Source organism: Schistocerca piceifrons, chromosome 11 (assembly GCF_021461385.2).
Source record: "Schistocerca piceifrons isolate TAMUIC-IGC-003096 chromosome 11, iqSchPice1.1, whole genome shotgun sequence".
In the NCBI taxonomy this organism is placed as follows: Eukaryota; Metazoa; Arthropoda; class Insecta; order Orthoptera; family Acrididae; genus Schistocerca; species Schistocerca piceifrons.
The window spans coordinates 119,135,218-119,157,904 of record NC_060148.1 but is presented as its reverse complement, the minus strand read 5'-3'; the positions used below and the strand labels follow the sequence as shown (position 1 = coordinate 119,157,904).

At 40.0% G+C, this 22,687-nt stretch overlaps 1 protein-coding gene across 1 annotated transcript in view; it reads right to left on the bottom strand.

Annotated features, from left to right (window-relative positions):
* Window positions 1-22,687, bottom strand: part of LOC124720095 (cation-dependent mannose-6-phosphate receptor-like) — a 129,970-nt gene that overhangs the window by 86,544 nt on the left and 20,739 nt on the right. Inside the window, exon 2 of the mRNA XM_047245384.1 lies at window positions 10,268-10,376. Within this exon, the coding sequence (XP_047101340.1) occupies window positions 10,268-10,376 (109 nt within the window). The remainder of the gene's footprint in view (window positions 1-10,267; window positions 10,377-22,687) is intronic.

Genomic DNA, 22,687 nt, shown 5'->3' with positions numbered 1-22,687 from the left:
CCCTTTTACATATCCTACATTTTGCTGTCCTGCTTTAATGATTCCTTCTTTCAACATATTCCAGTACTCGTTGGCATTGTCAGGTGCTTCTTTGTCTCGTAATGTGTTTAGAAAGTCCCGAGACAGCTTTTCTGTAATTTGTTCTTTGTTGGACCTTATCTTCTCTAGATCCCACTTCTTCACCATTGTCGCCTTTTTCAGTTTTTTCATTCTTATTTCTAGTTCTGCCATAAGTAAGTTGTGGTCACTGTTAATATCTGCACCTGGTAATGTGTGCACCTTCTTGATTCCATTCCTGTATCTTTCTTCTACCAGTATAAAATCGATTTGGTTTCTGTATTTATCCCCGAGTGATTTCCAAGTGTATAGCCTCCTCTTATGGTTCTCAAACCATGTGTTTGCTGCTATCAGCTGCCTTTCCCTGCAGAAGTCAATTAAACATTCACCTCTGTCATTTCGTCAATAAAATTCTTCAGGGTATCAGACCGCATCGTCATAATTTAAAACGCACATTTTAAATTATGACGATGCGGTCTGATACCCTGAAGAATTTTATTGAAGAAGACAACGGCCGTGGAAGCCTACACTTACATCTGTCATTTCTCTTTCCAAGACCATGACTGCCTACTATGTTTCCCTCTTTCCCTTCTCCCACAATGGCGTTCCAGTCTCCCATTACAATTTTGCAGCATTTTTTATTTTCGTCCATTATTCTCTCTATTACATTGTACGTTTCCTCTACAATTTGGTCATCATGTTCTGAAGTTGGCATATACACCTGGACAATCAGTAAATCTTTTTGTGCTCCTTTCAGCCTTACACCAATAACCCAGTCATTTGCATAGTCTACATATTCCACACATTTAGCCAATTCCTTTGTCATAATCATTCCTACTCCATTAATTCCTTTTACTTCTCCTCCCGAGTAGTAGAATATATATTCATCTGACTGCAACTCTCCATGTCCATTCCATCTTACCTCAGCAACTCCTACAAGGTCCATATGATTCTTTTCCATCTCTCATTTAAGGTTTTCTAGTTTTCCTGCTTGTAGCAGAGTTCTGACATTCCAGGTACCAATTCTCGTTTTGATTTTTTGCCTCCTTTCAAGTTGTCCCCCCCCCCCCCCCCCCCCCCCCCCCCCCCCGGAGATCCGAATGGGGGACTATTTTACCTCTGGACACTGATTTAACATGAGAGGAAGCCATTTTTTGTGCATAAAATGGAGACTGCATTATGCAGGGAAGATAATCTGCGGTGGTATTCCGTTGCCTTCCGCAGCTCTGGAGGCCGCCCCTAACGTGGGATACAGACGCCTTTTGCAGCTGCCCGCTCTGGGTCAGACGCTGGATGAGAAGTATAGGTTGGAAAATGAAAAACCCCTAGCCCTCGAAACCTAATAGCGTCAGGGTCAGAAAAGAACAAGAGCTGGCCGAGGGTGGCCAGATAGGAAAGATAAAAGTGAGGAGCCTGGCATAAGTAAGTGGAAGCAATGCCAGGACTCAGCTCGGGGCCCCATGGTCGCCAGCCACGTATCACTAGGTGTGACTCCCTGAGGAGGAGATTTACACTAGTGGTCATAAAAACAATATTTAGGGCACAGTAACAAATTATTCCATTTTTACACACAGAAACAAAAATTTATCCAAAATAATAACCACATTTACATGTGCAGGAATAGAAATTTGTTCACCTAATTATCTACAAATACAATTTAGGCTACAGCAATGGAAAATCCAGGATAAAGCGTAACAATATTATGAAAAGGATAGGATAGTTGCTACTCACCATACAGCAGAGATGCTGAATAGCAGATAGGCACAACAAAAAGACTGCCAGATAAAGAGCTTTTGGCCAACTAGACTGTGGTGTCACCGCCAGACACCACACTTGCTAGGTGGTAGCTTAAATCGGCCGCGGTCCATTTAGTACATGTCGGACCCGCGTGTCGCCACTGTGTGATCGCAGACCGAGCGCCACCACAAGGCAGGTCTCGAGATACGGAATAGCACTCGCCCCAGTTGTACGACGACTTTGCTAGCGACTACACTGACGAAGCCTTTCTCTCATTTGCCGAGAGACAGTTAGAATAGCCTTCAGCTAAGTCCATGGCTATGACCTAGCAAGGCGCCATTAGCCTTACATAGTTTGATAGTTATCGTATGAAATGTCTCATCAAGAACGTTGTAAACCAACAAGGAATAAAAGTTAAGTATTCAAGGAGCTGCATACTTTTCTTATTAGAATTCACTACCTATCCTGTTCCAGAATTCACGCCCGTCTGCGTTAGATAGCGTGCATTTCGGCCTCCTCTATCTACAAGGTGTTGGCACATTTGCCAACACATCAAAGACCTTCATCAGAGATAGAATTAAAACACACACACATTCATTCACACAAATGCAACTAACTCACACATGACTGCAATCTCTGGCTGCTGAGGTCACACTATAGTTGCGCCTATCTGTGACTCAGCATCTCTGCTATATGGTGAGTAGCAACTACCCTTTCCATAATTTAGACTACAAACTATGCTAAAAATAAATTAGCTACAAACTACTCCTTTTCTATTTATCAATTTTTGTCTACTGAAATTTGGTATTGCCTGCCCGTCACTGTTGTCGGTTGTACTATGGTACGTAACATATATTTTTAAATGGGATCCGACAAATATCATATCTATCTGGCCAATAAAAAAATACTGTTGGACCTGCTGAGTGCAGAAATCTAATTCTGGCATCTCCCTGATCAAAATTTATAATTTCAATGTGACCAATATACCAATCAGAATCGTGTTTACAGTAAACAAATGAATTTATTTTCAAGGGTTCTGCAATATGTGTTTCCCCATCAGAAAAGTTAAATTGTAAAGCATAGTTACTAACACTGGTAACTCTTTTTGCAGCCAGAGTATTGGTTGATGAATTTATCAACTGGTGGACACTTCTGGTGCCAGCCACAGTTTTCAATTTTGTAAATCACTGTTGCAGATTAGTTCTCGTAAAACTCTTACTTCTACACTACTGGCCATTAAAAATGCTACATCAAGAAGAAATGCAGATTATAAAAGGGTATTCATTGGACAAATATATTATACTAGAGCTGACATGTGATTACATTTTCACACAATTTGGGTGCACAGATCCTGAGAAATCAGTACCCAGAGCGACCACCTCTGGTCGTAATAACGGCTTTGATACACCTGGGCATTGAGTCAAACAGAGCTTGGATGGCGTGTACATTTACAGCTGCCCATGCACCTTCAACACGATATCACAGTTCATCAAGAGTAGTGACTGGCGTATTGTGACGAGCCAGTTGCGTGGCCACCATCGACCAGACGTTTTCAATTAGTGAGAGATCTGGAGAATGTGCTGGCCAGGGCAGCAGTCGAACATTTTCTGTGTCCAGAAATGCCCGTACAGGACCTGCAACATGCGGTTGTGCATTATCCTGCTGAAATGTAGGGTTTCGCAGGGATCGAATGAAGGGTAGAGCCACGGGTCACAACGCATCTGAAATGTAACGTCCACTGTTCAAAGTGCCATCAATGTGAACAAGAGGTGACCGAGACGTGTAACCGATGGCACCCCATACCATCACGCCGGGTGATGCGCCAGTATGGCGATGACGAATACACGCTTCCAATGTGTGTTCACCACAATGTCACCAAACACGGGTGTGACGATCAGGATGCTGTAAACAGAACCTGGATTCATCCGAAAAAATGACGTTTTGCCATTCGTGCACCCAGGTTCATCATCGAGTACACCATCGCAGGCGCTCCTGTCTGTGATGCAGCGTCAAGGGCAACTGCACCCACGGTCTCCGAGCTGATAGTCCATGCTGCTGCAAATGTCGTCGAACTGTTCGTGCAGATGGTTGTTGTCTTGCAAATGTCCCCATCTGTTGACTCAGGGATCGAGACGTGGCTGCACGATCCGTTACAGAAGTGTGGATAAGATGCCTGTCATGTCGACTGCTAGTGATACGAGGCTGTTGAGATCCAGTACGGAGTTCCATATTACCCTCCTGAACCAACCGATTCCATATTCTGCTAACAGTCATTGGATCTCGACCAACGCAAGCAGCAATGTCGCAATACGATAAACCGCAATCGCGATAGGCTGCATTCTGACCTTTATCAAAGTCGGAAATGTGATGGTACACATTTCTCCTCCTTACACGAGGCATCACAACAACGTTTCACCAGGCAACACCAGTCAACTGCTGTTTGTGTATAAGAAATCGGTTGGAAAATTTCCTCATGCAAGCACGTTGTAGGTGTCGCCACCGGCACCAATTTTGTGTCATGCTCTGAAAAGCTAATCATTTGCATATCACAGCATCTTCTTTCTGTCGGTGAAATTTCGCGTCTGTAGCACGTCATCTTCGTGGTGTAGCAATTTTAATGGCCAGTAGAGTAAATACAAAAAAATAGATTTTAGAAAAAATCTCTCTGCAAAACTCAAACATCTTTTTATGATCAGAAATTTGCTCCTTATATGGGCACTGTAAATTGGCCTTTATTTCCATCTGTTTCACGCCCCCCACCCTCCCCCCACCCCTGCGAATATCAGCACAAGATGATTTTCAATGGCCTGTTGCAAAGAAAGAGTGCAAGGCAGTGATCCCAAAATCCCATGAAGTATATTCCGGTTTGTGGAGGCAATAAATAGTATGTATCTTAGGGCAGGCTGTTCCAGCTCGTCGGCTCCGTTGTGAGCCGTGGAGGGCTCCCTGCTCCAGGGAGCCGTGTCGCTCGCTGTGACCATTCAAGTGGGCCAGCACGCCAGCATGTAGCACGGCTGGCTGAGGCAGGCGTTTTGATGTGCCAGCTGCATCTTACAAGATCGACAATCTCGTACTCTTAGCTGCTAAGACGTGGTGAAGTGATACACCAGGAAATACGATGTTCAGGAAATAAATAAGAAACAACTGTTTTACAAGAAATTGCATACTAAATTTATTGGGCCTCTGTAGTTTGAAATTTTCTTTTCATTGCAAGATCGGAAATGTCAGGCGTCAAAGTGTTCACAGTGTTAATGCGGAGGATGGCCTTCATTGTTGCATCCTGAAGAAGGGATCGTTCCTTACTTTATAACTGTTTTCATTGCTCAGAAAAGCTGCTCACATCAAAACGTAGATCCAAACATGCACATGATCTGAGCGGCATTGTTGTGAAGCTTGGGAAATGTTTTTTGCTGTAATGAACGATACCATTGTGACAAATCCGACGTGTTGTAGTACCTCTCTTTCAACAAAGTTGAATTTTGCAAATCGATAATCTCCAATTGAAGTGACGATGAAAAATCATTAGGGGAAACTGAAAAAGGAGTGCTGAACACCTTAAGATCCATTTCCAAACTAGCAACGTCTCAGAATCATGTTTCAAACGACTTGATGAGCTGCTTTAACTTTGCTCAGTAATTGCTGAAAGTAGTACCTTCAGGTTTAAAGAAGCAAGACGACTGAAGAACGTTAAATGTCCATTACTCATCTGCCTCTCAAATACACGTAACTTTTCCATGAATGCTTTGATCTGGTCGTGCATGTCAACTGTTAGTTGCCCTTTGCCTGCAATGACAAATTTAAATTATTCAGATGCACAGTTATGTCAGCTAGGAACGCCAGGTCTGATATCCATTTTACATCTTTCAGACAACGCATTTCTTCACCTTTCATTTAGAGAAAAAGGGATACTTCCTCACGAATGGCAAAGAAAACATCAAGAACTTTTCCCTGACTCAGCCAACGAACTGTACTGTGGTAGGGTATATCCCCCATACCCCCGCTTCCATATCTTTCAGGAATCCTTTGAATTGGCGATGATTCGTACTGTGACACCGCACAAAATTCACACACTTCACGACATCTTTCATTACATCACCTAGCTCTACTGTTTCAGCACACAGTGCCTCTTGGTGAATAAAACAATGAAGAGTCAAAATGTCTTTCCCGAATTCGTCCCCGAGTTTATTTTTCAAATGAGAAACAAAACCTTGGTGACGCACAATCATTTGTGGTGCACCGTCTGCCGCTACAGAATGGAGCTTATCCCACGGCAAATTCATATTGTCCACTTATTCACAAACAGCTTCAAAAATGTCATGGTGTGTTGCGGTGTGACCGAGTGGTACCACATCCAAGAGTTCTTCAGTTACTTGCAGCTCCATGTCGACACCACACACAAAGACTGCAAGCTGAGCACAGTCCGATATGTCGGTGCTTTCGTCAAGCGCTAGCGAAAATGCAACAAAGCTCTCCCCCTTTTTCCTGAGCTGTGTCTCTAAATCCGCTGCCATGTCCAGGATTCGACGAGACACTGTTTGCTTCGACAGGCAAACCCCTTCAATTGCCTGCACCTCCCTTGGAAAGAAACATTCTGCAACTGCTACCGTGCACGATTTTACAAGTGGTCCCACCGAAAATGGCTTGCCACTCGTCACAATGATGTGAACGACCCTGTAGCTTGCTCAAATTGCAGATTCAGTAGTGTTTTCTCCGCTCTCATTCACCTGAAAATTATAAATGCATTACAGAACACGAACTATGTTGCATGTTTTGATACCCTCCGTATTACAAAACCGTTTTTAAACTTACGTCTCCTGGTATGCCGTTCTTAAGCCTGGCTACCAGTTCTCTGCGTGCAACGCCTTCTACTTGATCGTAGTGCGCTGCGTGAAGATGTGTGTAATGTCGTAGTATATTGTACCTCTTCGCAGAATTAAATACTTTATGACATACAAGACATTGTGGACGACCATCCCTGTCAATGAATAGAAAGGTATCCTACAATAGAGGTACAGGGCTCCCGCAGTTAGTCATAGCTGTCATTGAACATGGATTATTGCATCAGTTGAGGCTGCATGCGGCCACTGGGCAGTGAGTTCACTTTCCCCCCTCCACGCAGGCTCCGAGCTGCCGCAGTGAGCGCTCCAGAACGCTCCGGCTCCCTGGAGCTCGGTTGGAACAGCCTGTCTTTGGGCATAACCTAACATCGTGATGACACAGATTTAACGAAACTTTTGCAATTTTTTTGTTGAGTGCTGCACCTATCTGTATAATACCATATTTTGTTAACAGCAGGACAGTGGTACTTCATTGGCTCTACACTTTTTGACTGGATATTACAGACAAATCAACATTATCATCTAAATCTTCAGGCACGTAACATAATGATAAATGGCATCATTCCTCAGTGCCAAGATTTTTGCAGTACACAATAACAGGATGTATAGTGCACAACAAATGAGTCCAATAGTAACTTTGTGCTGCACCTTGTAGCACAAAACCATAATTTTCAGCAAAATCCATTGGTATAAATGCCTCATTTTCATTTACATTATTTTCTCTCTCTTTCAAATATGCAGCTTGAATTTTTTGTTTACAGTATAACTGTGTGGAATTAAAGTTTCTAGTTTAGTTACTAACTTATCAGTAAATTCATTTAATGGTAGGGTCGTATCAGTAAGCTGAGTTCTGTCATATGATACCACTGCCGGTAATTTATTTCATCGTCTTCCTCAAGTTGAAATTTTGTTTTCATGTAATCTTTTCAATGTGTTTATCACAAATTCTTAATTACCATGCAATCCCTGTTTTCTTTACTACAAACAATTTTATCTATGAAAGAATTTACATCATCCTTCATATTTAAATTTAGGCCTCATAAAAGCAAGTCAACATTTTGGTATATGGTGCATACACAAATAGCATGCGTTCCTGATGAACCAGCAAATGCACTCCATTTAGAATGCATTTGAGAAAATTTTGAAAATTCTAGTTTAATGTTAAAATGAATTTGCTTAAATAGTGCATGTATACAACTCCTCTAAATTACGAAGTATTAAATGTTTTGACTGTACTCATCAACTTTATAAAAATTCCTTAAAGGTAATACAGTTTCATCAGCTAACTTTCTTCCTTGCTTTGATTCCGGCAGTGACCGGATTCTTTTTGTATTACGAACGTCCCTAGCTTCACATACCACTCTTTGCAATAGACCAAAAGTTCTTGAACAGATTCCTTTTGTATTACGAATGTCCCTAGCCTCACGTACCACTCTTTGCGATACACGAAAAGTTCTTTGAATTTTTGCTCTTGTCCATGATGGAGGAGGAAAGATAAGAACACGAATCTTTTCCCACTTATTTACAGCTGGTATTTTTTTTTTTTTTCATTGATTCAACCAGTCTATCTAAATCATAGTCTTTTGCTTTTCTCGTGTCTAGTTGCTATACTATCACATTCGGAACTACTGTCTTTGCGTAATTCTTCATCTTGAACATGAAGCATATGAACCACTTTCTTTGATAGAGTTTGCCTAACTGCCTTTATTTTACATTTCTCATAACTTACTTTTTGGTGTGAAGTTCCGAGTATGCATTTTCATCAGTTGAACCATCTATATCTGTTAAACTTTTAGTAAGTTTATCCAATTCTTTGCATCCTATGCTGCTTTTCCTTCTGCCCAGTCTTCATTGGATATATTCTTTTCTTCACTGTTACTATGCTGACTGGTGCCTTTGTTTGCGTTCTTTTAGTCTGCACCTGAAATTTCACTTAAGATTTGCTTACGGCATGTTGAACTCAACTACTACCCTGGAATAACAGTGAGCCTAACATGTAATACCTCACGGAACTGCTCAGAAAGATCAAGTGAAACAACTCACAAATCATACTTAATTGCCAGAATGAGATTTTCATTCTGCAGCGGAGTGCGCGCTGTTATAAAACTTTCCTGGCACATTAAAACTGTATGCCTGACCGAGACTTGAACTCGGGCCTTTGCCTTTCACGGGCAAGTGCTCTACCATCTGAGATACCCAAGCGCGACTCACGCCCCGTCCTCACAGCTTTGCCTCCACCTCCACCAGTACCTCGTCTCCTACCTTCCAAACTTCACAGAAGCTCTTCTGCAAACCTTGCAGAGGGTAGGAGATGAGCTACTGGTGGAAGTAAAGCTGTGAGGACGGGGCACGAGTTGTGCTTGGGTATCTCAGATGGTAGAGCACTTGCCCGTGAAAGGCAAAGGTCCCGAGTTCGAGTCTCGTTGCGGCACACAGTTTTAATCTGCCAGTAAAGTTTCATCCTTAATTTTTTTGTGCCTTTTAAATGGATCACAACAATGCACAACTGCATAATTTTGAAACCAATCCAGGTACTCAATTTTATGGTAACTGCAAACATTACTTAAATCACCATGTTGCTGAATTCCTTTTTGCCAAAGCAGCAGTTTTTTCTGTACATCAGTGAATGTGGTAGCTGCAATGTTGCTTACAACAAGTGCATGAAAGCCTCATGGCACTCTGCTTCCAGGAAAGTACCAATGCTGTAAGGTGGGTAACTTGTGCAATCTACAGGTCTATTTGCCATACTCCTCCAAGTGAGTTAAATTTTACAACAGGAGTCTATTTCTCCTGTGAAATGAACAAGAGTAAATTAATTATGCTGCTTTATAAATATTCTGTTGTAATTTACCAGTGTAATTAAAATGTAATGTTCAGATTGTGCACTAATCAAATTAGCTACAACTTCTCATGGCATCCATTCTGAAAGACACATTGCCAGTGGTGACACCAGGGAGGGAAATTTGGAATGTTTTCTGTGATGAAGTGTTATTTTTTTAATGTCTCACATTTAGTTCTATCACAGACCTAGCTGTCATTTTTTAAAGTCTGTTTCAAAGGAAATTTTCTTCTATTTCCAATGATACTAGCAATAATACTGAGGCACTGTAGCTGCCGTCTGTACCCAATAATTTGTAATATAAGTTGTGAACATTTAAAAAAAAAATCTATATTTTTAAGGCTCAAATGACCCTTCATAGTATGATTACAACAAATCTGATACAATATTTGAATTTTGCAGCAAATTTTACAGAAGTATGGAAAATTTCAAATCCTTCCAACTTCAATTTTAGGATAAATTAAATAAATTTAAAATCACTTATTGAATCTGTGACAGCCGTGGATGAATTTTTTTAGCTCTAGCTCTGGAATGGCTTAAGATACAATCCTGAAATTTTAAACCAGTCACTGTATACGTAAACAAATCGTGTGTACCAAATTTCATCCAGGCGGTGGGTTGCATGCCAAGGTTCTGTCGATATGGAACGACCCACAACAACAAGAACGCAAAGAAAAGTTGACCGAGTTATTTTCTTAATGTTTTCCATTTATTAGATGAATTTGCTAATAATAATAATAATAATAATAATAATAATAATATTGTGTGACCCACAAAAAAAAGTGTCAGAACTTACTGAAGTGCCACAGAAACAATCGTTGCCAGCCCCATAGTCTGGGCCAAGTTTCAGGTCAGAGCAGGGATGGAAAAAGAGTGTCACATTCGTCTCCACTGCCACCATGAACCTGAAACATGTATAGAGCATCTCTGTTCATGACGACATTCAGCATTAAGTTGGCAAAGGAATGTGTGTGCACGAAATATAAGAAATTACATGAAAAGGAAGGGACGATAACTTTTTGCTATTACCTCAGTTGGCCTTGGCCTGTCCACTTTCCCAGTCTTCTGTCCTTAGCCTGAAATATCAGTTGGCCTACACCTATAGGATGCTTTCATGATGTTCATAAAAATTTCTAGGGATGATGTTATTGCGGTCTTAAGTCGAGAGACTGGTTTGATGCAGCTCTCCAGGCTACCCTGTTCTCTGCAAGCCTCTTCATATCTGGATAACTCCTGCAGCCTACATCCTTCTGAATCTACTTCATCTCTCAGCTTTCCTCTATGATTTTCAGTGCCCCAAACTTCCCACCTTTAACAAATTGATGATTGCTTGATGCTTCAAGATGTGTCCTATCGACCATTCCCTTCTTTTAGGTAAGCTGTGGGATGAATTTTGTTTTTCTGCGATTCGATTCAGTATCTCCTCATTAGTTTTCAATCTACCCCTCTAATCTTCAGCATTCTTCTGTAACACCACATTTCGAAGGCCTCTGTTCTCTTCTTATCTGAACTGTTTATTTTCTACATTTCTCTTCCATATTAGGCTACACTCCACACAAATGCCTTCAGAAAAGACTTCCTAGCTTTGTAGCTGACAACTGTTTAACAACCAAAAACCAGCTAATTTCCTCAGATCACTTCATTTATTTCAGTAAGATTCTATTACCCTTGTTTTAGTTTTGTTATGTGTATCCTATAATTTTTTTACAAGGTATTACATATTCATTTCAATTTATTTTGTAAGTCCATTGCCACCTCTTGCGAAATTACAGTGTCATTTGCAAACCACAAAGCTTTTATTTCTTCTCCCTGAATTTTAATTACCTTTCCAAATTTTTGCTTGGTTTCATTTGCTACTTGTTCAGTGTACAAACTGAACAACATCGGATACAGATAACAACCGTGACTCACTGCCTTTTCAATGACTCCCTCTCTTTCACATCCTTCAACTCTCTGTAACTGCCATCCAGTCTCGGTACAAGTAGCCAATAATGTTCCGTTCCCCTTATTTTTGCCTGGTGCTTTCAGAACTTCAAAGAGTAACCTGGTTTCTCTGTATGGCAGCCATCTACACTGACCATTCAGCTATGGGACACTTTGAGAAAACCAGTCTCTAATTGTTATTTTGAGTAATCAGTCTGCTGGCTGTGTTGATGTGACCCACAACAAATTCCTCTCCTGCGACAAGCTATTGATCTCAGAGTAATGCTTACAACCTACTCCCTCAATCATTTCCTGGGTGTATTCCAATCTCTGCCTTCCTCTACGGTTCCCTCTAGTACTGTGGATGTTATTCTGTGATGTCTTAAAACATGTCCTATCATCCTGCCCCTCTTCTTCTCAGTATTTTCCACGTGTTCTTTTCTTCACTGATTCTATGAAGAGAATTCCTTACTTTATCAGTCTACCTAATTTTCAACATTATTCTGTAAAGTGTAATGACAGGGGTTATAATGGGTTTTATTCCACACATCACATGACTAAGGCATTGATTTCAGGCCTCCATATGGCAGCACCTGGTGTCTAATTGGTCTATATGTATCTGTACTCTAAGACAGAACGAACATAAACAATCATTTATTTCCTCACTCAGTTTCAATATTCTTTATTTTTACCGAATTCAGTTTGCTACCTACCCCTTAGCTGCTCAACCTACCTATCTGATCTTCAGCATTCTTCTGTAGCACAACATTTCAAAAGCTTCTATTCTCTTCTTGCCTGAAATGCTTATTGTCCACATTTCATTTCACTGCCACAGAAGGCTACATTCCAGACAAATACTTCACAAGGGTCTCCCTAACACAAACTTATAACAGGTGGTTCAAAAAGAGCCTCGTTTTAGAATGGTTGGTAAATTTTTGTTTGTCAGTTGGTGACATTGTTTTGATTTGTTTCTATTTCCAGGAACATTCCAACTGTTGCCTCAGTTTGAATTTCTCGCATTTCATGTCTCACGACAGAGCAGTTCATGTGTGCGCAATGTGTGCTAATCATGAAAATGTTTTATCACATAGGAGAAAGTTATACAGCAACTTTCAGATGACTTTGCACGACTCTAGCACATAATAAGGTTTGCAGGCTTGTAAGAAAGTTCTTCGAGATGGGTTCAACAATAAACCAGAAAAGTCCTCGGCATTGTCGTACTGGTCGAAGTGAGGAGAACATTGTGGTAGTTTGTGACAGTGTGGCTGTTGGCCCCACGAAATCAATTTCGAACTATTGCGCTTAAATTATTCTCCACTATGACCTCCATTACCACTCCTATAAAATTCAGTCGATGCAGCAGCCAAAAGCAACGGATCACCACAAGAGACGACAGTTTGTTGACTGGGTTCTGAAAGGATGACAGCTTTGCAAACAAAATTGTCTTTAGTGATGACGCACACTTGCACTTAAATGGTTTTGTTAATAAGCAGAACTGCCAGAAAATCCTTGCACGATCCAAGAAAGGGAAATGCTTCTGCAACGATCAACAGTTTGGTATGGCTTTTGGTCAGGCAGTGCCGCTGGCCCTTACTTTTTCGAACACGAGACATGGCAAGCTGTGATAGTCAATGGAGATTGATACGGTACGACGATAAGAGAGTATTGGTGGCCTCATTTGGATGCAATGGATACCGAATTCTTGTCGTGCCCTGTCAAATGACCTTATCTGCACACATTGCACAAATGTTTCTGGCTGCTCAGGCTCCAGCACACTTCTGCAGAACTCGAACGAATATGTCATAAATAATTCAATTTCTCCACTTGTCACTCCATTTCCTAGCATCCACAGCTGCACTCACTATCTCAAAATAACAATATGTGAACTCAAATGACACAAGTGAACTACAAATAAAAAATAACAATGGATAAATAAGCACGTAGCAACCAGAACACCAACAAGCAAACCAAAAATGCTGTGAAACTTATGCACCAACCTAATATATCTTTTTTTCAGAAAAGCTTTTCTTGCTTCTGCCACTCTGCATTTTATACCCTAGCTCTACTTTGGCCATCATCAGTTGTCCTGCCGACCAAAGATTCAACTCATCAACTACTATTAACATCTCAGTTCCTAATCTAATTCCTAAACCATCACATGTCTCTACACTCAATTATCCTTGTTTTACTTTTATTGATATTTATCTAATAACCTCTTCACAAGTTACAATCCATTCCATACAACTGATCTTACAAATCCTTTACCATCTTTGAAAGAACTACAATGTCATCAGCAAACCTTCAAGATATTATTTATTGTCTCTGAACTTTAATTCATTTTTCAGATCTCTTCTCGGTTTCCCTTGCTGCTTGCCGAACATACAGACTGAATAACACCAGGGATACTTTATGACACCCCCTCACTCCCTTATCAACGACTGCTTCCCTTCCACGTCCTTCAACTCCTATAACAACAGTCTGGTTTCTGATCAAGCTGTAGATAATATTTTGCCCCCTGTATTTTATCCCTGATACCTTCAGAATTTCAAAAGGTGTGTTCCAGTCAACCCTGTCGAAAGCTTTCTCTAAATCTAAAAATGATACAACCACAGATTGCTCTTTTATTCTTAGTTAAAGAAATATGCAAATTCTTGTATTGTATTGTATTGTATATTTATTGGTCCTGTGAATCATACCTGTACAGGGGTACAAAATGATACAGGACAAGTCAAATAATTTGCAATGAAGTTTAACAGAAATACTGTTGTATGGTTTTCAGTATACAACAGTATAAATCTAAAATATGGGAATAACATTTCACAAATACACAAAAGTTTTACATGCACACATTTCATACTTTCGGCCTTGATAATACAGACACACTCATATATGTAATAGACCACATATAATACACAGATAACTCTACATGTACACATTTCTTATTTTGGGCTTAATTGTATAAACTATTTAAATTCTTCACGTATTTACACTGTAGCTAGATATAAATTCATCAACACTATAGTAGCAATTCTGTAGCAAGCAGTCATTCACTGCAGTTTTGAATTTATGCATGCCAGTTATTGCCTTAATTTTTTTAGGTAGTTTATTATACAGTTTTTTTCCTGCTTGCAAGGGTACTTTTTGTTTTAGCGATGTATGTGAAAACTGCATATGTAAATCTTGATTATTCCTTGTGTTGTATGAATGGATATTTTGGTTTTTTGGAGCAATCTTGCTATTTTCATCTACGATTTTCCTTATAAATATTATTGTTTCTATGATATATAGGCATGGTAATGGAAGAATATGAAGCTTTTTAAATGAGGATTTGCATGAAGATCGAGGTGCTGAGCCTTCCATGACTCTTATAATTCTTTTTTGTGCAATAAAACAGCTTTTGCTGGGTGGTGAATTTCCCTAGCAAGTTAAACCATATTTGAGAAGAGGTTCTGCTTGGGCATAGTACACATTTTTTTATGGCTTGCATTGATGTGCATCCATCAAGAATTTTTATACTAAAACAAATGGTATTTAATTTACTACATACGTGTTGTGTGTGTTTCTGTCATCTTAGGTCATCTTGGATCCAAACTCCCAAAAATTTGGTGCTATTTACAATTTCAAGTCTTTTGCCTAACAGTTCTATGGTTGCAGTTAAAGGCTGTTTATTCTGCGCTGTGTGTAGATGCATAGTGTTTGTTTTACGTGTGTTTATTATTAAGTTGTTCATTGCAAACCATTCTGATACATGTGAAGTGCTCTTTTTTATTTCATTTTGGAGCTCTTCTGGGGTCTTTCCTTTGATAAGTATATGTGTATCATCGGCATATTTAATGTACTTATAGTTAGGGCTGGATGGTTCCAGGTCATTTACAAACAGCAAGAACAAGATTGGTCCTAGTACGGAACCCTGCGGCACACCGTATTTAACACACTGTTTTTCTGATTGATAGGAAGTTAAATTTTTTCCTTCTTTGTACAAGACTTCAACTATTTGGTGTCTGTTTTGTAGATATGACTTTAACCACTCATAGGCTGGGCCTCTGACACCAACATTTTCTAGCTTTCTAAGCAACAGACCATGGTTAATGATGTCAAATGCTTTTGAAAGATCTAGGAATATTGCTGCTATGTGTTCTTTTTTATCTAATGCATTTAAAGCTTCATTTAAGAAATTGGTAATAGCTGTCTCAGTGGATTTACATTTTCAGAAACCATGCTGTGTAGCTGAGAAAAGTTTATTTTTTCCAATGAAATCTACGAGTCTTTTATAAAAGGTTTTTTCAATTATTTTAGAAAAAAAACAGATAGTAGAGAGACTGGCCTATAATTTGTTATATCTTTTTTTTCACCCTTTTTGTACAATGGTTTCACTTTAGATATTTTTAACCTTTCTTGGAAGATTCCCTGCGAAAGTGAACTATTGCATATGTCTACCATGGGCCTAACTACTATGGGTGCGCATTTTTTAATGATATGGTCTGGTATGTTGTCAGTGCCAGAGGAAAATTTTGATTTTAGCTCCCCTATTGTTTTTAGCATTTCCTGTTCATCTGTTGGGTATAGGAAGAGAGACTTGTTACTAGGGATAATTTTAATCTGATTTGCAGTGACAGCATATTGAAAGTTTTGCTTCACCAGTATCTCAGCTGCCTCAGAGAAATATGAGTTTAAATTATTTGCAATCTGCTGGGGATCAGATATTACAGAAGTGTTTTCGTTCAGTTTGATATTATGGTATTCTCTCTGTTTTACTCCTGTTTCATGCCTTACAATGCCCCATATGGCTTTCATTTTATTTTGTGCATTTGCTATGAAGGAACTATTTGCCATTCGTTTTGCTTCTTTTATGATTTAGTTAAAATCCTTTTGTAATTCTTAAAATAGGAATCAAATTCTGGGGATGTGGTGTGCTGTCTAGATATTTCATGAAGTAACCTCTTTTTCTTCACAGATATTTGTATCCCTGTTGTGACCCATTTTATTTTCAGATCAATTTTTGTGACTGTCTTTTTATGGAGTGGAAAGCAAAGTTCAAAAAAATAGCCAAAACTATTTAGGAATTTGTTGAACTTATCATTTGTACTTCTACATTCATAGATGTCTTCCCAAGTTTCTTTACACAGATAGTTAAGGAAATGTTGTATATTCTGGTCATCATACTTCCTAGATGTAGTAGTTAGACAGTCAGTTGAACTAAACAGTTTTCCTAATTTTATACTAATTTCTTGGGCTGTGTGGTCCCCAGAGCCTGTATAGTGGGTTTGTGTTGTATGTTTCAAGGGCACATTTGTAAATATTTGATCAAGGATTGTGGCTGAGGCTTTTGTGATGTGTGTTGGCGTTTCTATAGTAGCCTTTAAATTGAAAGTTGCTAAGAGGTTCAGTAAAGCAGTTTTTTAATTGGACTCACTTGCAAAGTCAATGTTGAAATCCCCACATATAATTAGTTTTCTATTTTTTTGTGTAGTCTTGTGTAAGATATTTTCAAGGTTCTTTAACATGATGTTAATATTGCCAGTTGGCGCCCTGTATAGACAAATTATAGCAATTTTTTTGTCCGTGACTTCAATTCCATTTACCTCAATATCTTTCTCTATGGATAATTTTTCTACATACAGCATACATTTAAAATTTATGCTATTTTTAACATAAATGCAACTAAAACAATTTTTACACAGTTTCTGACAAAAATATCTACCCAATAAAAAATTTGGAATGCATAGCATATGAAGTTTCTCTTTGTCAAGCCAATGTTCAGTGAAACATAATACAGAGGTGTTTTCTAACAAAATTTGAAATTCATTTACTTTGTTGGATAACGATTGTACATTTTGATGAAATACTATCAGGTTTGGAGTTAAACACAAGTTCTGAAACTTACTATCTTTAGTACTTGTATTTATATTGGAATTTCTTCCTGGAAGATATTTTTTATTTTCAATTTTCACTTTTGAATTTTCACCCCCTTCACGTGGTATCAGTTTCCCTTGTTCTTAATGATTTTACAGATGTCTGTAACCATTTTACTGAAATTCGTTGAGCCTAGTCTGTTCAAATGGACGCCACCATTTCCCAAGCATTTGTCACTTAAAAATTTGTTGGGGTCAACGAATATTGTGCCGAGTTTGTCGCACTGTTTCCTGATAACACTGTTTATGTTGCTTATATAAGAATTGCTTAATGACCTTCTGTGCAGAATTCCACTTATAACCAGTCTTGCAAGGACCAATACCCAAATGGAGTACCCATGGCAGTACCACGGATTTGTTTATACATATGGTCAGACCCACAACAATCTCCATCACATCCTATTCCCCATGCTGAAATGCACTCTCAGCACTGTGTGTCTAGTTGGCACATTGCACAGGAAAAGGTGTGTGTGTGTGTGTGTCCGGGGGGGGGGGGGGGGGGGGGCGCATGTGCACACTTCTAAATCAACATCTATACTCTGCAAACAACCATGAAGTGAATAGCAGTGAGCACGACCTATTGTACCAGTTATTACAGTTACGTAGTAGATTGTAGTACATTCCTCTAGTCATCATTTGAAGCCAATATTTGTAATTTTGTTACACAACTTCCTCAGGATAGTTTACGTTTATCTTTAAGAGTCTTCCAGTCCAGTTCCTTCAGCATCTCTGTGACACAGCCCAATGGATCAAACAAAGTCACACCACTGACTTGTAAGCAATCTTCTTTGTAGGCTGATTGCACTTCTCCAGTATTTTACCAATAAAGTCTAAAAATGGTTCAAATGGCTCTAAGCACTATAGGACTTAACATCTGAGGTCATCAGTCCCCTGGAACTTAGAACTAATTAAACCTAACTAACCTAAGGACATCACACACATCCATGCCCGAGGCAGGATTCGAACCTCCGACCGTAGCAGCAGCGCAGTTCCGAACTGAAGTGCCTAAAACCGCTCGTCCACAGTGGCCGGCAAACTGAAGTCTACCATCTGCTTTACCAGTGACTGAACCTATGTGATCATTCCATTTCATATCCCTACAGAGTGTTACACCCAGATATTTGTATGAGCTGGCTAATTCCATTTGAGTCATTGAAATTATAGTCGTAGTATACTATATTTTTTCATGAAGAGCAAAATTTTGCATTTCTTAACATTTAGAGGAAGTTGTCAATCTCTGCACCACACTGAAATCTTAACAGATCTGACTGAATATTTACGCAACTTCTTTCAGACAATGCTTTGTTATAGATAACTGCATCATCTGCAAACAGTCTGAGTTACTATTAATATTGTACTCAGAGTCATTAATGAATAGCAAGGGTCCCAAAACACTTCACTGGAGCACAACCGAAATGATGATGACTCTCTGTCCAAGATAACACGCAGCATCCTCTCTACCAAAAAATCCTCAATCCAGTCACAAATTTCACTCGACACCACATACGATTGCATTTTTGATAGTAAGAATAGGTGAGATACTGAGTCAAATGCTTTTGGGAAATCGAGAAATACTGCATCTACCTTACTGCCTCGATCAAAAGCTTTCAGTATGTCATGCGAGAGAAGTGCAAACTGCCTTTCACACAATTGACGTTTTCGAAATCCGTGCTGGTTGGCATTGAGGAAGTCATTCTGTTCAAGATACCTCATTATGTTTGAGCTCAGAATATGTTCTAAAATTCTACAACAAATGGGTGTCTAGGATTGGATGACAGTTTTATGGATCACTACTTCTACCCTTCTTGTAAACAGGTGTTACCTGTGCTTTCTTCCAACTAGTGCACAGGTTTTTCCCTGTTCGAGGGATCTATAGTAGATAATAGTTAGAAGATGGACTAACTCAGCTGCGAATTCAGTATAGAATCTGATTGGGATTCCATCAGCCATGGAGTTTTGTATGATTTCGGCCGTTTCTCAACACGAGTAACACTAACACTTATTTCACTCATCTTTACAGTGGTATAAGGATTAAATTTGGGCAGTTCTCCCAGGTTTTCCTTTGTAAAGGAACATTGAAAACAGAATTGGGCTTTTCAGCTTTTGCTTTGTTACCCTCAATTTTAATTCTTATCTCGTCCGCTAGGGACCGGACACTTAACTCTGGCGCCACTGACAGCCTCGACATATGACCAGAATTTCTTTGGGGCTTGTAAAAGATCATTTGACAATATTCTGCTATGGTAGTCATTGAAGGGTTTATGCATTACACTCTTGACAGCCAAATGCATCTCTTTCAGCATGTCTCTACCTATAGTCCTATGCTTTGTTTTACACCTTTTATATAGTAATCTTCGTTTTCTTCCTCTTCTGTGTGAACCTGTTGACAGCTCAGCATTTACTTAATGATTGGACATTAAGCACGTAAGCGAGAAAACATTTCGAAAAAGTTTGAAACCATGTTCAAAGGTTTTTGGATGTTGCCAAGTGCTCTCATTATCTAACACCAGTGAGTATAGTCTTGCAGATTTGTGCTCTGATTTAAACAAAAGTTAGTTTTTCATGCATCTCAACATTTATGATACAATGTCTCCTGAGCTTCGTCCCGTACAATAATACAATTCCACAGGAAATTCAATGGTATACTGTGATACTGCCTGTTAGCAGTGAAAAAGTTATAAATTAAAACATCATTCCTGATGCTTAAATCTAACTGTATGAACAGCAAAAATGCTGTAAGCAATAAACTTTTTTTCCTATCATCATTGTGTAGTGAGTGTCACCAAGAAAAACTTTTGTAAACGTTTGAAGTTGTGTGCTAACCCTCCTATTGCAAGATCTTTTTATTTCACTGAGTCCCATTTGGGTCCTAACCACCCTCCCGAAGTAATTTTCACGCAATGCAATGGAGGTATTACAGCTGTTCAATATAACAGTCATCATTCTATTTTCATAAACATTACATTTAAGAAACAAAGAGAGATTTAGACTGGGGTCATAATGACCCAAGTGGTACTCAGAGCAAAAAACCATGAAAAAATTTTAATGTTTTGTAAAAGCAAAATTGAACAAAACACCATTTCGTATAATCGACTCAAAGGCAAAAGGTCATATGTTTTGGAAAAATTGAGTAAGTGGGAGTAGGACTTGGGCACTAAGCCATCTGCGCAAACTTGATCACGTAATAATATGTAGTTCACACGTCCTGGTAATTGAGAATCTCAATGATTTTTGCCCATTTTCAATATACAAGGGTAATCCCAAAAGTAAGGTCTCCTATTTTTTTATAAGTGAGCCGTGGTAAAATCTGCTCTTTTGAAGAGTGCGCCGCAGTGCATAGTGTAAAGCAGTCGCCTTCCGTTTCTGGCGGTGGCGCCGCTACGGCAATCGCAGCTTTGGTGTCTCCCTCTGGTGGGAAAGGGGAGGGGTTGCCTGTTCACGTGCATTTAAGGGGCGCTATCAGCTCACCACTGGTGCAGTTGGCCAGGCAGAGTCTGTGAGTTTCGGCGAGTCTGGTCAGTTGGTCAGCCTGGTCAGTGTGGGGCAGTCAGTGTCTGTCTGTCGTCTGGAGTTTTAGTATGAGTTAGGCCGCCAGTCTGCTCGAGTTGTTCAGGCAATGGACATTCGCAGTCGGATTGATCGGTAGGTTGGTCTCTTCCTGGGGCAGGGATGTCGGGTAGCCTGAGGGCATGCTTCCTCTGCAGGGGTGGGTCCGACCGAGTGTATCGCTTAGTCAGTGTCGTGTTAGGCCACCAGTCTGCTCGAGGTTGTTCAGGCAATGAACATTGGCAGTTGGATCAATCGGTTGGTCAGTCACGCACTGGGACACGAGATGACTTGCCCGTCTTGAGCGTCGGAGCATGTGAGGTCTGCACGTGAGTCCAGTGGGCCGCGCCGTATAGCGAGGGGTAGTGGCTTCGCGGCCAACACGAGAGCAACAGGAGTCAACCCACGACATCGGTCTGGCCGGGACGAGCTGCAATGCCCTGAGACAGGAGATCGGCGCGCCTTTCTGCGTCCGTTGAAGCGGCTGGCAGCAGACAGTTCGGGAGAGCGTTTTGGGGGTGCTGCGCCAGGGCTTCGCCAGAAATCGCAGTTATTTGAAGTTAAGTGATTCGCTATATGTTGTTTCAGTTACTTGTTAAATTCAACTTGTTTTCTTGATCAGTTTCTCGTCCCCAGCTTGCTCGTTTGTCTCTCGTCTGCATTTGCCTGTCTGTCTGTCTGTCGGTCTGCCGTATGTTAATAGCTGCTTCTGTCATGTTTGTCAGATTCGGTGTTAACAAATTTATAGAATTAAGGTGTAAAGGCCGAATTCCTGTAATATGTTTTTATCTGGCCTATTGTCTTGCAAGCGGTATATATGTAATGTAGAGCACGTTGTACATTTTATGTAAGTCTGAATTTCATGGGTTTTATTTAAATAGTCATTTTTATAAAGTTGCCACCCTTCCACCATAAGAGACCTTTTAAAAACAAATTGCACTTTCGGTGGCAAATAATTTCTTAGTGTGAGTGTTTGTATCATTTCCATCCCTCTTACGGGGTGCATAGTTAATGTGTTTGTGTGAGTTGTTAAAATTTTTAGTTTAAAGTAATCTGGTGAGTTGCAGATTTGCACCAGTGTAGTCTTTCAGAGGTGGTTGTGAGCGGTCGTGACTACGCCCGTGTTCAAAGGGAGCGGCAAGCTTCTCGGCCCGAACGCTCATACTGTCAATATTGTTCTTTCTGCCTCTAAATAAAATTATAATTTGATATTTCGAGGGTGCTTTTCTGCTTATAAATTTTAAATCTGTTTTGAAAAGGCTTTTATGAATATAAAATTCCCATTTGTTAAAGGTAATTTCATTTTCATCAGTTACTCCCTGGCAACTACTTCCACACTCACCTAGTGTGATTAAATGTGTCAATGTTCTTGATGAATTGTTAGTAAATAAAGTAAATTCTTTAAGAGAAGATTTTGAAAGTAAATTCACAGTTCAATAAGTACAGAAGTCTCTTTGTGTGGCTCTTGGTCACACTGTTATGAAGAGTGCTTCACGCGCTGTGTGTAAACATGCACACGCCACGCTGAGGCGCTCAGTCTCAGCTTGGCAGCCGTCGAGAATGGAGCTCCTGTTGGATGTTACCGCCAAGTGTGAATTGCGCACAGTTATTCAGTTTTTGAACGCAAAGGGCACTGCACCAACTGAAATCCGTCACCAATTGACGCAAGTGTATAGTGAGTCGTGCATTGATGTCAAAAATGCTTGCAAGTCGTGTACAGAGTTTGCAGCTGGTTGGACCGAAATTCACAACGAACAAAGGAGCGAGAGACCGTCAACTTCCGAGGAGACAGTGTTGAAAGTTGAGCAAAGCATGCGTGAAGATCGGCAGATCAC